The 15,053-nt window shown below is 42.5% G+C and overlaps 1 protein-coding gene and 1 non-coding gene across 2 annotated transcripts; one reads left to right on the forward strand and one right to left on the reverse strand.

Moving 5' to 3' along the window:
* Positions 1-681: 681 nt before the first annotated feature.
* trnaa-ugc (transfer RNA alanine (anticodon UGC)) lies at positions 682-753 on the forward strand. The gene has a single exon. It is a non-coding gene; the product is annotated as a tRNA-Ala (tRNA).
* An 11,101-nt stretch (positions 754-11,854) lies between these two features.
* Positions 11,855-13,620, reverse strand: LOC139388505 (equistatin-like). The gene is made up of 5 exons (XM_071135200.1): positions 13,568-13,620; positions 12,990-13,053; positions 12,225-12,356; positions 12,039-12,133; positions 11,855-11,957 (listed from the first exon to the last, which is right to left on the reverse strand). The coding sequence occupies exons 2-4, from the start codon at positions 13,039-13,041 to the stop codon at positions 12,054-12,056; spliced, it is 264 nt and encodes an 87-aa protein (XP_070991301.1). The 5' UTR covers positions 13,042-13,053; positions 13,568-13,620; the 3' UTR covers positions 11,855-11,957; positions 12,039-12,053.
* Between the last annotated feature and the right edge of the window lie 1,433 nt (positions 13,621-15,053).

A 15,053-nucleotide genomic window follows, 5' to 3' on the forward strand; every position in this document is an offset into this window, starting at 1 on the left:
GTGACATAAAAAAAAGAAGAATCGACCGAAGAAAGTTAATTTGTAGTTCTAAACATATTTAGGGTGTTTTTTACTCACTTATTGTCTCTCCCACGGAGTTATTCCTCTCTCCAACAGCGTCCTATCACAATTACATGATCATGGCCAATTATGCAAATTAGGCGATGACGTCATGTAGCGACTTCTAGCGTCTTTTAGGACAGCCAATAGCTACTTTCCTTACTGAGGAGTTGGCAACACTGCTAACTTTAAACATCAGCTATCTGAGCAGCTAACCGATCGCTGCAGCTGTACATTGCCCATCTGTAAATAGCCCACCCAATCTACCTACCTCATCGCCATATTGTTTTTATTTACTTTCTGCACTTTTGCACACCAGTATTTCTACTTGCACATCATCATCTGCTCATCTATCACTCCAGTGTTAATTTGCTAAATTGTGATTACTTCGCTACTATGGCCTATTTATTGCCTTTTTAAAAATGTTCCCCTTCTATTTTGTTATTGACTGTGCGCTTGTTTGTTCCATGTGTAACTCTGTGTTGTTGTTTGTGTTGCACTGCTTTGCTTTATCTTGGCCAGCTCGCAGTTGTGTATGAGAACTTGTTCTTAACTGGCATACCTGGTATAATAAAGGAGAAATTTAAAAAAATAAGAAACAATTATTTTTTTCCTAAGAAAGGGGGTGTAGCTCAGTGGTAGAGCGCATGCTTTGCATGTATGAGGTCCTGGGTTCAATCCTCAGCTTCTCCATGTTTTTTTTGCAAAGACCCAACTTCTACTTTCCAGAATGTTGAAATTCTAAGCAGGAAACAGAGATGTGCTAAATCATTTGGTCTTGTAATCTGAAGAACAAAAGGTACTTACCAACTCAGAGGCCTCAGGGTCAATCATAAGGTCTCTGATCTCACCTATCCGAGGAGTTGGACTAGATGATGTAGTGCCAGAACAACATGATGTACAACCCCTGAATCTTTTAACAATCTCCCGGATCGATTCAGTGGCCTTGGTCTGAAACTCTTCAGTGAGTAGTCTGTCCATACTTTGTGTTGACAGACGAAGACTAGATTTGGTACCTTTGATATTGAGGTTGCTCTCTCCTTGTTTTAGCATCTCCTCAGGACTTTTACAAGCTTCAAGCATCTTCATATGGTCAGCAACAACACAAAGCAGTTCCCTCTTGTCGGGATCGTTTTCCTCCTTATTGCTGAAGTTCAAAACAGTGCCACTGAGGGCTGTCATCACCTGTCCTGTTAAATGTGTCATATCCACCTCAACACCATCCTCTCTGAGAACAACAATCTGCTCAACACTCTTCCCATTAATATACATCTGAAGTATGTTGGAAACGCCAGACACCATCTCCTCAACAACCTTGGTTCTGGAGACACCACCACTGGCAAAAATAACAGGGGACATTCGGCCAGAGATGGGAGTTTGGATGGCCACAGAGATTATGGAATTGACCTTCTTTGACACTTCTCCAACAATAACCCGGGATAGACTTTGAGTGTCTACCTGGTCCTCTCTTTGGATACAGAGGGCATTGTTCAGCGACTCTTTGGACACCAGTGAGGAGACTGTCCTCAGTAATCCCAAAAAAGTCCCTGAGTGGCTCAGATGATATAGACTCACCATCTCCCTGAGTATTTGGCAACACTGTCTGAGACCTTTGAGAATACAAAGCAAACATTACAGCATTCCATATTCAATAGTAGACACGGTAGTGACATTAATACATAATTCAGTAATCAATTAAATTGGTCATTAAGGGTAAACTCTTACACAGATAACAAAACATATCTTCACAAAATGGGTTATGAATAGTTAGGTGAAACCGGTTTCTTTAGGAATGACTGAAGATACCCGTTACGAGACGAGCTTGATTTTGCCGTGCAAGACCTTGAGGATTTGCTGCTGCCTCTCTTGCGAACCTTCAGGTTTGTGCTAGAGGATCTCTCTGATTCTGTCAGAGACTTGCCGGATACTGGAGACACATGGCTGTATGTCCGTACAAAACGAAAAATTGCAGGGATGATGACCTTCAGGATGGCCTCAGATACAAACCGCACAATCTCCAGGCACATCTCTACAAGCAGTGCCCTCATCACATGTAGGACCGAAACAGTGTAGGTAGATTACTCATAGCCGGGCTCTGAAACCAAGCTCCTCGAAGAGATACCAACCATCTTACATATGTTCATGAGAATCATGAAAGTGGCATACATTGGAAATCATGAAAAGCAGTAGGCTACTAAAAAGCTCTTTGAATGTAACTGTTTGTGATAGTGTGGATGATACTGTAGATAGATAAAAGGTATCTAATATTCTTGAAACATCTATTAATATATTTATGAATCATTTTCAAGGTTAAGGGACTTACAGGGTCCATCCTGACAATGCTTTACTGCCTCCATTGCCTATAGGAGATAATTAGATGTTTTTAGCACCAAAAAGCACACCAACACACATACAATTTATAAAATCCTCCAGGTGACATTGCATTCAAATACTACAATAGAAGTTTGGACATACTCCTCAGTAAGTTTTTCCAGAAACCGGATGATAATCGGGTTGAAAGCATCCAGATTGATTGGCGGGAGGTCAAGAGCCCTGGTCTGACAGGCCCCGGAGACACACTCACTTAGGATCTTTTCATTAGATTGTCCCTGGTGAGATGTCCCCTGAACTGCCATCTCAGAGAATTCCACAGATGTAGAGGGACCTGTGTGCAAAGCAGCATTCACCAAGGTAAAGAAGTCAGAAAACATGTAACCTTCTGAGGCAAGTATGTATTAGCCAATTTTGTGTACTTTGTGAAGTTAAGTACCCAAGAAAGGATAACATGTGCACTCTGCTATTAGTCCTCTGCTCAATAGATGTCCATACTAAATTACATTTACATGCAAAAGGATTACATTCAGTGAAATTAGAGTTTCATTTATGACCTGCATTTGTATCAGTGATCTGCTCCACTTTATTTCTCTTGGTCCTCTTGGTCTAAAAAGACAATATAGTCAATGATTAACACGTAGATACTGTATGAAGCCATTCCAATATAGCCCTTTGAGTAGAGCAAGGGTAAGACTGGTTGGGCTGTCCCCGACAACAAACAATCTTTGTCGACCGAGAGTCATCCTGTTGTAATGTTAAAATATATTTTTCCATATCAGACACACCCTATGTGTTTGAATACAATCACCTACATAGGCACTGAGCTTGTCTGATGCTTTAAGCACACTGTTTGATTAAATAATTAAGACACACAAACGACTCAAGAAAGAGCCCGATGGTGACACTGTATTAAAAGAAATGACAGCGAGTGCCTGTGTGACAGGCGCACGTTGTCTCGCTCTCCTCCCGACTGCAGCGAAAAGGCACCACAAGCAAGTGTTTATTGTGCTGTCCATGCTGAAGACGCAACATAATTTCAGCCATTTAGTTTCTTCCTCGTTTCTGACTGAAAAGTTCTGTTAGCGAAATCCCTAACTTGTTTACAAAAAGCAGGACCTATTTCCTCAGCCTTGCTCTCTTATTGTGAAACATGTAAGCATCACATGCATGTGACAAATAGGGACTGACCTATAGCCTATCATAATCAAATCAATAAATTGGTTATAACAAACTCCGAACACAGTAATATCGACAGCTAAATGGATGCGGAGGATGTGAAAAATAAACACCAAACAGGTGAATGTTTACTAGTTGCTTAGGAGGGAAAGGGGAAGTCAGATCGGTGGAAGGGAATACCCGCCTGAAATGGACAAAAATGAATGGCAAAACATTGGCATTGGACAAACCATATACACGATGTCCAATACCACCCAATGTGGCGTTGATTCGTGCAAAGTTGATTGCAAATGCCATATGGCAAGTGCCAGTTGTTACACTTCAAAAATCCAACAGGTGGCGAGCTACAGTCAAGCGGGATATCTCGTTGAACCCGGCACAGTCTGGAGACTATGGTGATGCCATTTTTTGTGTTGATTTCAGAATGCCATTTTGGTGATGATCCCTCTCCGTTTAAACACATTGCAAATGTACAAAAGTCAACTAGCAAGTCAGTGTCCATCAGTCAATTAGATGTCATTCTGACACCAAACTGATATCAATTGACACCAAACCCACTTTTTCCAACTCATTTAGAAGCCAACTATCACATATGTCAGAGCAGGCCCATAATTCACAGCGCCTTCAGTTTAAAACATAATAAAAACGTAAAACACATAGTTACGTTCTAGCTGCGGGTCCAGTTCGGACATTATGTGTAGGCCTATGTGAGGCGACCCCGAATCCCGAGTTTCGGCTCGATAGGTCCTTCGGTACCCGAGCAAAACCCTAATTGGTGCTGAAAATTCACTTTTTTACATGCCTTGCTACGGGGTCCTTGAATGAGCTATCGGACAGAAACGTTGGGGTCCGTCTCTATGGGCCGAGCCGGTTTCAATGCACCTAGCCTTGCGTCTCTGAGACTTTTCTAAATGACGTCATTTTCGTAATGGTCAAAATGAATTGAAGTCATTGCAAATGTACGAGGCTGTTCCTCGGTCCGAGAACCTTCTAGAGCCACGTAACCGGAGGTCTAGAACTCTAGGTCTGACGGTTCTTTTTTAGCTCGAACAAAGCTAACTATTGCAGCCACTGTCTGTCTCTACGCACACCAATACGTCCCTTCTTCCAAGTTGTGTGTTAGTGTGATTTAGTTTTCCTTTGAAATTTTATGGGAAAAATGACTGATTTACAGTTCATGGGGGTTGCCTAATCACATATATGAAGTTTTGGACAGATCTGACTTTTTTAACCCTTCGAAACAGCCCGAGACACCAATTATGGCACTTCCGGTTGGCACAGGAAGCTTAGAATTAACACAGGTAGACCTCATAGTGGCCTGATGGACTGTTACCGAAGACAGGTTCATACGGCATTCATAACCCATATAGGCTTCAGGTTGAATTTAGGGGTGCAGGCAATGTATTCCTATGGGGAGAGAAGTCAATGCAAACTGTTTGATGTAAACACCTTCTTTTAACTATTAAGGGTTAATGCCACACGGTCAAGGTTTGCACGGATCGGGAGGACTTTGGGAACATTCCTGTGTTTGAATTGTGCTTCTCACCCTAACGGTTCTCTCACTGTCACCCAAAATCAAATGACGTTGTGGGGCAGGCTTCATTTTGGGCCTACTATTCTAATGGTCGCTGCGCTTAGACCGAGCGAGCTATGGTCAAGCGGGATATCTCGTTGAACTCGGCACGGCCTAGGGATTATGGTAATGCCATTGCCTGCTCTCTGTGTCTTTAAGCACCGCACTTTGTCACTCCATCCATCCTGTGTGTGTGTGAGGGAGCTTTTCTTTGAGATCTGTTGGGAGAAATGACTGACTTACAGTTTATGGGGGTTGCCTAATCACACATATGAAGTTTTGAAAAGATCTGACCTTTTTAACCCTTGGGAACTGCCACTATGACACCATTTAAGGCACTTCCGGTTGGCACAGGAACCTATAAATAAACTCATATCCTGATTGGGGTATGCCTTTACAGAATCCTGAGTTATAAGTCTTTATGTTAAGAACTTAGTTATTTACGGAGGGTTTAGTGAGTGTGTGTTATTTCAGAAAATCATAGAAAATCACAGAAATCTCGCAGAGCTCCGCAGCACACTTTAAAAAGATTCGTATGAACACCCTGCAACTGGATCTGTAACTGTTGAAAAAAAATGCCTATTTGTGAACATCACCAATTTGTCATTGTACGATTTCTCTTAAATGACGATACATAAATGGCTGGTTCTTTTTTTATTGACACTGGAGGCTCCTTGACTTTGACCTGAAGTGGAAAAATAATTTCTCTATTTTCATTTTGGACCTTTAATCCCAGAGAAATGGCCATAACTCAAAAACTGTTGAGGCCTAGACGCCATCTTGTTCAGGGCCAACTGCCCATTATGCCAAACCTACGCTCACCAAGTTTCGGCTTCAAAATATTTTCAGTTTTCGAGATAAGGCCCCGTCGTGATTCGTGATGTTTTGTACAATTGCAATATGATTCCTTATGCCCTCTTGTGGGAATTTCCGGGACAGCGGAAAAATTAACAAAGTTCATTTGATGACTTCCCGGTAGGTCCGGCCCTACCGCACGGCCCGACGCCGACCGCGAATTTTACAAACGTTTTCGGACGTCTAGTAAGGGACCGTACATTTGCAATATGGACTTTCTCACTAACTATACACGAAATGTCAAAATGTAAGGTACGGAAGACATTTGACTTAGTTGTGGAAACTACTGGAGATCAAGAAAAAGGAAGGTAAACATTGCGTGAGTATGTGTGCCAAACAGTTGCTGTTAGATTACAATAATGTTTTTTTCTGACCATTTGGAACAGTGTTAATTAAGCAAATGTTAAGCAATACAAGTCTGATCTAACGACTAAAAATTATAAAGCCATTATTACAGCATAGCAAAGATGAAAAACAGCAGAATCTGTGAAATTGCTTAATTCAACATTTTGCTGGTGCATGAGGCTTGGTGCTCACAGAATCAGTAGGCCATTAAACAAATACTCAAAACAGGCTTACTCCTGTATATATATTTTTACCTTTTATAAGAACAAATTCATATTTACAATGACGGCCTAGGAACAGTGGGTTAACTGCCTGTTCAGGGGCAGAACAACAGATTTGTACCTTGTCAGCTCGGGGGTTTGAACTTGCAACCTTCCGGTTACTAGTCCAACGCTCTAACCACTAGGCTACCCTGCCGCCCCAATATGTATACAGTACCAGTCAAAAGTTTGGACACACCTACTCATTCAAGGCCTTTATTTGTACTATTTTCTACATTGTAGAATAGTAGTGAAGACATCAAAACTATGAAATAACACATATGAAATCATGTAGGTATCAAAAAGTGTTAAACATATCAAAATATATTTTATATTTGGGATTCTTCAGAGTAGCCATCCTTTGCCTTGATGGCAGCATTGCACACTCTTGGCAATAAACAGTTATTACAAATGATTCCAGCTACATTGTAGCTGACATGAGCTAAACCTGATTTAAATGTATGTCACAAGTATTGCATGGATGCAAACTGTAGCCCTGGCTAGCTACTGTGGCTAGCACGTTAGCTAACGTGTTACTGTATAGCTACAGCACAAGTATTCTAATCTTGAGAGAAACGTAACGTTGGCTATTGTTGTCTGTGGTCCTGTAGCTCAGTTGGTACAGCATGGCGCTTGCAACCAAAGAATTATGGGTTTGATTCCCGGAAGCACCCATACGTGCATGGCCATTGCTTCGTCCCTCAAACTATTGTTGACACAGATGACTCATTGCAGAAGCTTCTCTACATCGTCTTGCGTCCTTGATCAACCAACTCAAACGAAAATAACGTTTCCACTTAACTTCTTGCTAATAGGTCGCGCTATTAAACATTTTGGATGAAAGTTATTTTGTCACGAAAAGATGCTCGACTATGCATATAATTGACAGCGTTGGAAAGAAAACGCAAAGATATTGTCTGTGAGTGCAACAGAACTGATGTTACAGGCGAAACCCAGATAAAAATCCAATCAGGAAGTGCCGCATTTTTTGAAACCGCCTCATGCCAATGACTCCTTATATGGCTGTGAATGAGCTACGAATGAGCTTACATTTTCCACGCATTCCCCAAGGTGTCCACAGCATTGTGAAGTCTTTTTAGGCATTTCCATTGAAGAATGGCTGTAAGGTACCATATATAGCATGTGGTCACATGGTGTCTCCCGCAGAAAATCTTGCATAAAATACTGAGGTAGCCATTTTTCCAATCGCTTCTTATGAGAAACCAATTGCCTCGACGGATATATTATCGAATATATTTGTTTAAAACACCTTGAGGATGGATCCTAAACAACGTTTGCCATGTTTCTGTCGATATTATGTAGCTAATTTTGAAAAAAGTTTGGCGTTGTAGTAGTAGCATTTTTCGGTCGATTTCTCAGCCAAGCACGATGAAGAAACGGGAGCGTTTTCGCCTACAAAAATAATATTTTGGGAAAAAAAGGAACATTTGCTATCTAACTGGGAGTCTCCTGAGTGAAAGCATCCGAAGTTCTTCAAAGGTAAATGATTTAATTTGGTTGCTTTTCTTATTTTCGTGAAAATGTTGCCTGCTGCCAGCAGAGCCTAGCATAGCATTATGCCATGATAAACTTACACAAATGCTTGTCTAGCGTTGGCTGTAACGCATATTTTGAAAATCTGAGATGACAGTGTTGTTAACAAAAGGCTAAGCTTCTGTTTGAATATATTTTATTCATTTCATTTGCGATTTTCATGAATAGGAAAAGTTTCTAGTGGTATTTATGTCCGCTGCGTTATGCTAATGCATTTGAGGCTATGATTACGCTCCCGGATACGGGTTTGCTAGTCGCAAAAGCTTAAACGATTCCATCAGATCAGGCCTCATCTGAGTGGAATGACCTCAGACACAGAACTCTTCTTTTTCACATCCCGCGGTCAACCGTACTGTAATCTCTGTGAGTATGTGGGCCAGATATTTGCAGATTTCGGCATTGGAAGTAAAGTGACTTCGGTACAATTTGACGAAGCGTTGCCACATTGAACTTTAACCAAGGGTCGGTTACAGACCGGGGAACTGTGGCTGACCATATGTGTCACTCTCTGGAAACGCAGGCACGGTACTACCGGTACCATAGTTTGCCTCATAACGCCTGCCGGGCGCAGTCACTAATTGAGGGACAAATCAATCCATGATTCACTGATGAATAAAGAAAATGTATTTGAAATTCACCCTTGTCTTTGTGTGTCATTTGGTCACAGTTGAGAATGTATGGAGGCCTGGGGATCTGAATAACCAGGGTGTTATGGGTTACCAGGTGCACAGAGCTGAAGTGACAGGCCAAGATAGAGGGCAGGCAGGCAGAGTAGAGAGAGTAAGCCCAGAGGCATGGATATATGGAGCTCCCTTGGTAACCAGTTCAATCACCATGCTGCACTTAGTGCAATGAGAGAGAAGTATGAATCTGTCATTGAATTACATTGGGTTACCAGGTGACCTTGGTGAGGGGTGTGGGGCCCCCTATGGGGTCTCCCTAACCCGTGTATGGACACCCAGTCCAGCTCTGGTGGCACCAGGAGCCGCCGCCGCCTCCCCCCCCCCCCCATCGTCAACTGGTAACCCGTTCAATCACCAGATGCACAGAAAACATAGTGTAATTTCTGAGATGTGTGGGGGCTTAGCCGTTTTTCAGAACTTTTTTTGAAACATTCCATAAAACACTCAGGCCGGCCCCCATTGATAAAGGGCCGTAGTGGGGTGCTCCCATAGCGGGCATGAAGATTAGGAACACCGGTAAATGCATTGAGAACCGTTTTTCAATTTAGGTTACCAGGTGCCGAAATCCAATCACCCGGTGCACACCAGTGAAAAGTGGGAACTCTTTTTTAGACCAATTTCTGTAATTTTCAAAAAATTATAAAAAAATTGAGGGGCTAGAGGTCAAATTTCGGCTCATACCCTCTCTCGTGATGGGCAACAATTACACCATGTTTAAAAAAGTTTGCATTCAAAGGAACCTATGCTCCCTGTAACCTACACTTAAATGTTCATACAAAAACGGTTTTAATTGAATGGAAATGCTCGTCTATGTGTGCCCTTTAGTGCAAAAAACCCCCCATCCAGATTGGAGGTGTACTTTTTGAGTTATTAAAGTTTTGGTATATCGGAATTTGACCCCCAATGGCGCAGCGCACACTAAAGCCCTGTGATTGACAGTGCTTATGTCAACAATTAGGCCTGTCCGGTGATGACACACTCAGTAGCAGGTGGACCAGACAGGTACCGGCGCAAAATCAGAAACCTGGTTTTTGACAACAAGAGTTCCATGTCCAAGAGAGACGGGAGCGGTGCCAAACTGCTCAGCCCGGATAGAAAATGAGAAACGGACACTTGAGGGATGTGAGCTCCTCCGAACCATGGTACTTTGGACCTTTTCCGCCGGTGACCGATTTGGTGGTTTAACAAGCCCCTCGTCTAGCGCCATGGCGGATAAGATAGCAAAAGCTCAGGTTGCCCAGCCCGGCGGTGATACAATCTTCGGAAAATCATTCGCAATGATTCCTGCAAAAATATTTGAAAATCGGCGCCCGATTTGTCTTAACTTATGATCCATGTTTCCCAGCTTGGCGGTGGGAGGATATTGAGCCCCCGCTTGGTTCACGGTGCGTCTCCATGGTTCTCCTCTGTTGTCCAGACAGTTTAATTTCCTCTGACCGATTTGCATTTGTTTTCCACCTGGGAGGGCCCCTATCGGCTGGTGTTCTGATGGACGGTTCCTCCCGCCCCATGTGGATTGGCCTCTATCAGGGGAGCCCCTTTCGGAGACGGTTGACCCCTATTTCGATACGCTCCAGCCGCGCACCGTTCGTGCGAGATCCAGCCGACCCAGTGGCCCTACATTGGTGTTCCGGTGCGGGGAGTGACACACCCAGGCTGCGATGCATGTGGTGGTCATCCCGTAATGCATCGGCGCCAGAGACACATATTCTCAAACCCTGTCTTTAAAGTGGACCTACCCGGCTGACCCAAGTGGTCTGGCCAAGGTTGTGGTTCTTGTTTCCCGGTTGATGGCGTTCCGAATGGACCCTCCAGCTAGACAAGAGACCTCTCGAGCGGCGCCCGGCACCTGTGGCTTTGGCCATGGGCAGTTCAGGGCCTCCCGCTGGGCGCACGGTGGATTGCACCAGGGCCTCCTCCCCTAACGGCAAAACGGAGAACATTGTGACAAGTGGGGTCACATTAGTTTGTAGCCCAAAGATTTTACAAACAGAAGTTGGCAAATAGACGTTCTGACGAGGATGTAGAGGATGTAAAATACCAGAATACCGTGTTCGTGAGGGTCTCCCCTTTCCAGAGAGTGGTCATACGAATTTGTAGGTCAAACTGTACGGAAGCTAGAGACGTTTTTGTGAGAAGACCGATCATAGGTATGACTCATGGTTTGACAAACACCGCTCTAGGTCCACCATCTTCCACTGCAGATATGGAGGTGTAACATTAAACAACTCCAACTAGGTTGGACTGGGAGAGAGCAAAATGTGCCTAAGAAAATACCAAGAACAATTAAACCGTAAGTAAGGAACCAGTACAAAATGGATGTCTTTGTATAATGGACTTCAGAAAGTTCTGAATAAAATGTGTTAATCTTTTGCATAATCTGAGTCTTTGCCTAATTAAACCCATTGTTTTACAAACCTCGGATTGGTCAAAGCAATTGATTAGTCATCATTGGGATTGAAAATCATCGTGACAGAACGCCAAGAGTGTGCAAAGGGTGGCTTCTTTGAAGAATATCAAAATATTTTGATTTGTTTAAGACATACGTGTTATTTCATACTCGATGTCATCACTATTATACACAGCAGAAAATATTTTTACTGACACCCTGGAATGAGTCGGTGTGTTCAAACTTTGCCTGGTACTGTAAATATAGTAGATCTAGCCTGTAGAAGCTGATGGGATCCTCTTTTAAAGTCAAGCCATCAGGCTGTTCTCCCACAATTGCATAGGTTATAGAGCTCATTAAGCGATTTTGATTTTCAAATTACATTTGCATTGATGACAGAGTGATTAGAGGGACAATAGAGTGCTGAGTACCAGGCAGTTAGCAAGTGCGCTAGACTACTAATGACCATCACCAGCATCAGAGCTTGGAGAAGCCTAATTACTAAATGGTCACGTGGAATTTGACTACCTTCAATTCCTTCCTCCATTTCCCAGAAATGGACTGGTTCAGATATATTGTTCAGCATATCACACCAACAATAAAGTAAGTAAATCAACAGTTTAATCTCTGGATTTCTTCATGTATTTAAATGGGATGTGAATCAGTTCCTGTAGTACAGTAAAGACAACTGTCCATCTTTTCAACGACTCCATTCCAATGCCCTTCATCTAAAATTAGACAAAAAACATTAACATCCAGAATCAGCTGCAAAGAATTAACATTTAGTGAATGAGTATGTACAAACACACCCCTTGGAACAGTTGCTAGCAGTTGATAGCAGTGCCTGGTGGAGTGTCCGTACCCTGGATCTTCTGTCCAGTAGTGGTCACACACCAACAGTAACCTACCAGAAATAGACATGTTACAGTAAAATGGGTAAATATTGTATGTGTAACATTCAACTGAATTAAATGTGTATGTGCGTCCGTGTTAACCTGTAGAGCCCGAACATTGCTTAGGGGTGTATCGTCCAGCGGTGTCGCACGTGGGGATGTAGGCTCCAATTGGGCCATGTGTCGCAGCATATCTAGCACGCTCACAGGGGGTCATGGGTCGTATCGTAGCATCTGGACACAAGTAACATGCATTGTAATGTGGACATAACATTGCAGCACATGCATGCCGTAATCTTCTGTTGCGTCCCATATGTGCCCTGGTCAGAAGTAGTTTATATACGGAATAGGGTTCCATTTCAGATGTAACCTTGGTACTTCCTGGCTAAATATTGAAATTCTGCTACTTGTTTAAAAGTCCTGTGCAGTCAAAATTCAGTTTCTGTCATTTGAAAACAGCTGATGAAACCAAGACTGAAAGTGGGGGTAAATTGTAGCAGTGTTATTTTCTGATAGTTGGTAGACAATCCAATCATACAGCCAGTTGAATGATCAAACCATTCATATCAGAATACCGCAGTCCAGCATCTAGACACCAATATACATTTCTGGAACTAGATGATTAGAGAATTTGGCCAGTAACACAAAAGGTTCCTAGTTTTAATCCCTGAGATGACAAGTTAAAATATCTGTCCATGTGCCCTTGAGCAAGACAAACCTCTCTCCAGTGTCAGTTGATAATGGCTGGCCAAGGGACAACTCGTTATGAAACGAAACATTAATACATACGTGTGTGTAGAGGACAGATCAACACCCACTAATGTTTATTAACATTTTGGGAGTAAGTGTGAGGTACATCACTCTTACCTCCCAGAGCAAAAGCTGTGCTGACAAGCAGAATGATGGTTAATGTCGCCATGGTGATAGTCTCCTGAGAGAGAGAGCGAACGAGAGAGATTAGTTGAGCATTTTAAAACATTTGGAATGGCTGTGGGTACTAGAGGAGAGGTTAAGGAAACCCTGTGTTAAGTACAAAACTTAAGCAACAATTGCTAAACCCAGTCCTGAGGACCTCAAGAACCGAGTATTGGCAACACGGCGCTACAATTCTTCCGCCAAAATTCAGGTATCTAATCTATTGTATGTGGTTGAAGAGCCTGGCACACAGGAAAATCTATCCTTCCCAAATGGCTCCTCATTCCTGTTGTAGTGAACCAGCTTTGACAAAGGCCCACAGTGCACTAGATAGGGAAGGGGAAGCATCCTAGAGCGAGTCATAGACTACCTCTTTACTGCAAAGGTAACTATTAGTCTATGCTCTTAAATTCAGGGGGTCACTCCACAAAATGGCACCCTATATGGTGCACTACATTTGACCAGGGTCACATAAAATTAAGTTGCCATTTGAGATGCAGATAGTCTATTAAATAATGACACAATCTCACCTTCCAAGGGATTGACTGGGTGTCTCTGTCGTCTGTGAGTTATGGTCTACTTCTTCCACCTCTCCTTTTAAAGGACCTGTCACAGGTGTGACTAGTTGCCTCATTAACCCAACGAGAGTTGCCGATGTCGGCCATTAGCCAGTGGTGTAAAGTACTAAAGTAAAAATATTTGAAAGTACTAATAAAGTAGTTTTATTGGGGGTGTCCTTACTATTTATATGTTTGACAACTTTCACTTAACTACATTCCCAAAGATTATATTTAATTTGAAATATAATTTAATTTTGATACTTCAGGATATTTGTTGAAACTTTCAGACCTTTTCTCAAGAAATATTTTACTGGGTGACTTTCACTTTTACTTGAGTCATTTTCTCTGAAGAAATCTTCACAGGCAGGGAAGAGAGTAGTAGAGGAAGATGGGTCCAGTTTCGAGGGATCCTGATAGGCTCCCGTGAGTATGACGAGGCCAATAGAGAGTGACAGGAATAAGATGTGTTTCAGCAAGGTTGGTTTCTTAGCATTCATAGCCATGGTTATCAACTGTACTGCAGAAATAGAACATAAATCACAGAAAATAGATGTTGTTGTTGTAGCTGCAGAGAACTCCTTGGGTTATGAGATTTTACTGCAAAAGAGTTACAAGGTGTGATGAACGATAGTGTCTCGTTCTCCCAGGCTGCCGGCCTGCTGCAGGACAAAGCCCACGCAGTAGGACTCAGCCAACCTCATAGTATGATTATTCATGTAATGCTTTTGTTATGAAATGATATTTTTATTTTGAAAATGATCTTCCCCAAACTTGAAACTCATGCGCTGCATGTTCATGCCAGTTAGGCTCTACACCCATTGTAAAAAGGTTATTTGGTCACTTCAGTTGTAATTCAAATGCAGCCAGGTGGTTAAATGGCATAGTTTTATTCATTTATATCCACTAGATGGCACTGTCCCTTTAAGAGATTCATGAATAAGGTGTGCAAGCAGTTATGGGATTGTGTGGAAGAGTAAGCAATTACACTGGAGAGCTACTGAAATCCATCGTGGGTCCAACGTTCCTTTGGATTGACATGGGGATGTTAGCTTCTTGCTAGCTGAATACCAGTGCTCTCAGAGACATGTTGTGGAGTTAATCATTACATTATTTAAAGCTGCTGTGTGGGTGACGATCTACTGTTCCATGTGGGGTTAGGGTGTCACGTGGGCAGTGTGTTTAAAGCAGAGACACTACTCAGATTGATTTTATGCACTTTAATACAGATTCGTTTAACTTGATTGTGATTTGGACTGAATTTAACTTCATGGTGACTTCCTCTTGTGGTGATTTCCCTCCGACATTATCCAGTTTTAACTGTAAGCTTCGACAGTATGAACAACCCCAAATCATTTTTGTGTCCTGTGCTGGGTTGACTTTCGCCAGTCTACACAAACCTTATCAAAACATATAGGCCTATGGGCTAGGCTACATGAGGTGTCGCACTATAATTTGA

This window comes from Oncorhynchus clarkii, chromosome 29, assembly GCF_045791955.1.
Source record: "Oncorhynchus clarkii lewisi isolate Uvic-CL-2024 chromosome 29, UVic_Ocla_1.0, whole genome shotgun sequence".
NCBI lineage: Eukaryota > Metazoa > Chordata > Actinopteri > Salmoniformes > Salmonidae > Oncorhynchus > Oncorhynchus clarkii.

Coding starts and splice junctions, on each gene's coding strand:
- LOC139388505 (XM_071135200.1), bottom strand. CDS start 13,041: ATGGCGACATTAACCATCATTCTGCTTGTCAGCACAGCTTTTGCTCTG. Junction 12,357..12,989: donor CACAGCTTTTGCTCTGGGAG/GTAAGAGTGATG, acceptor ACTTGTGTCCAG/ATGCTACGATACGACCCATG. Junction 12,134..12,224: donor GCAATGTTCGGGCTCTACAG/GTTAACACGGAC, acceptor TATTTCTGGTAG/GTTACTGTTGGTGTGTGACC.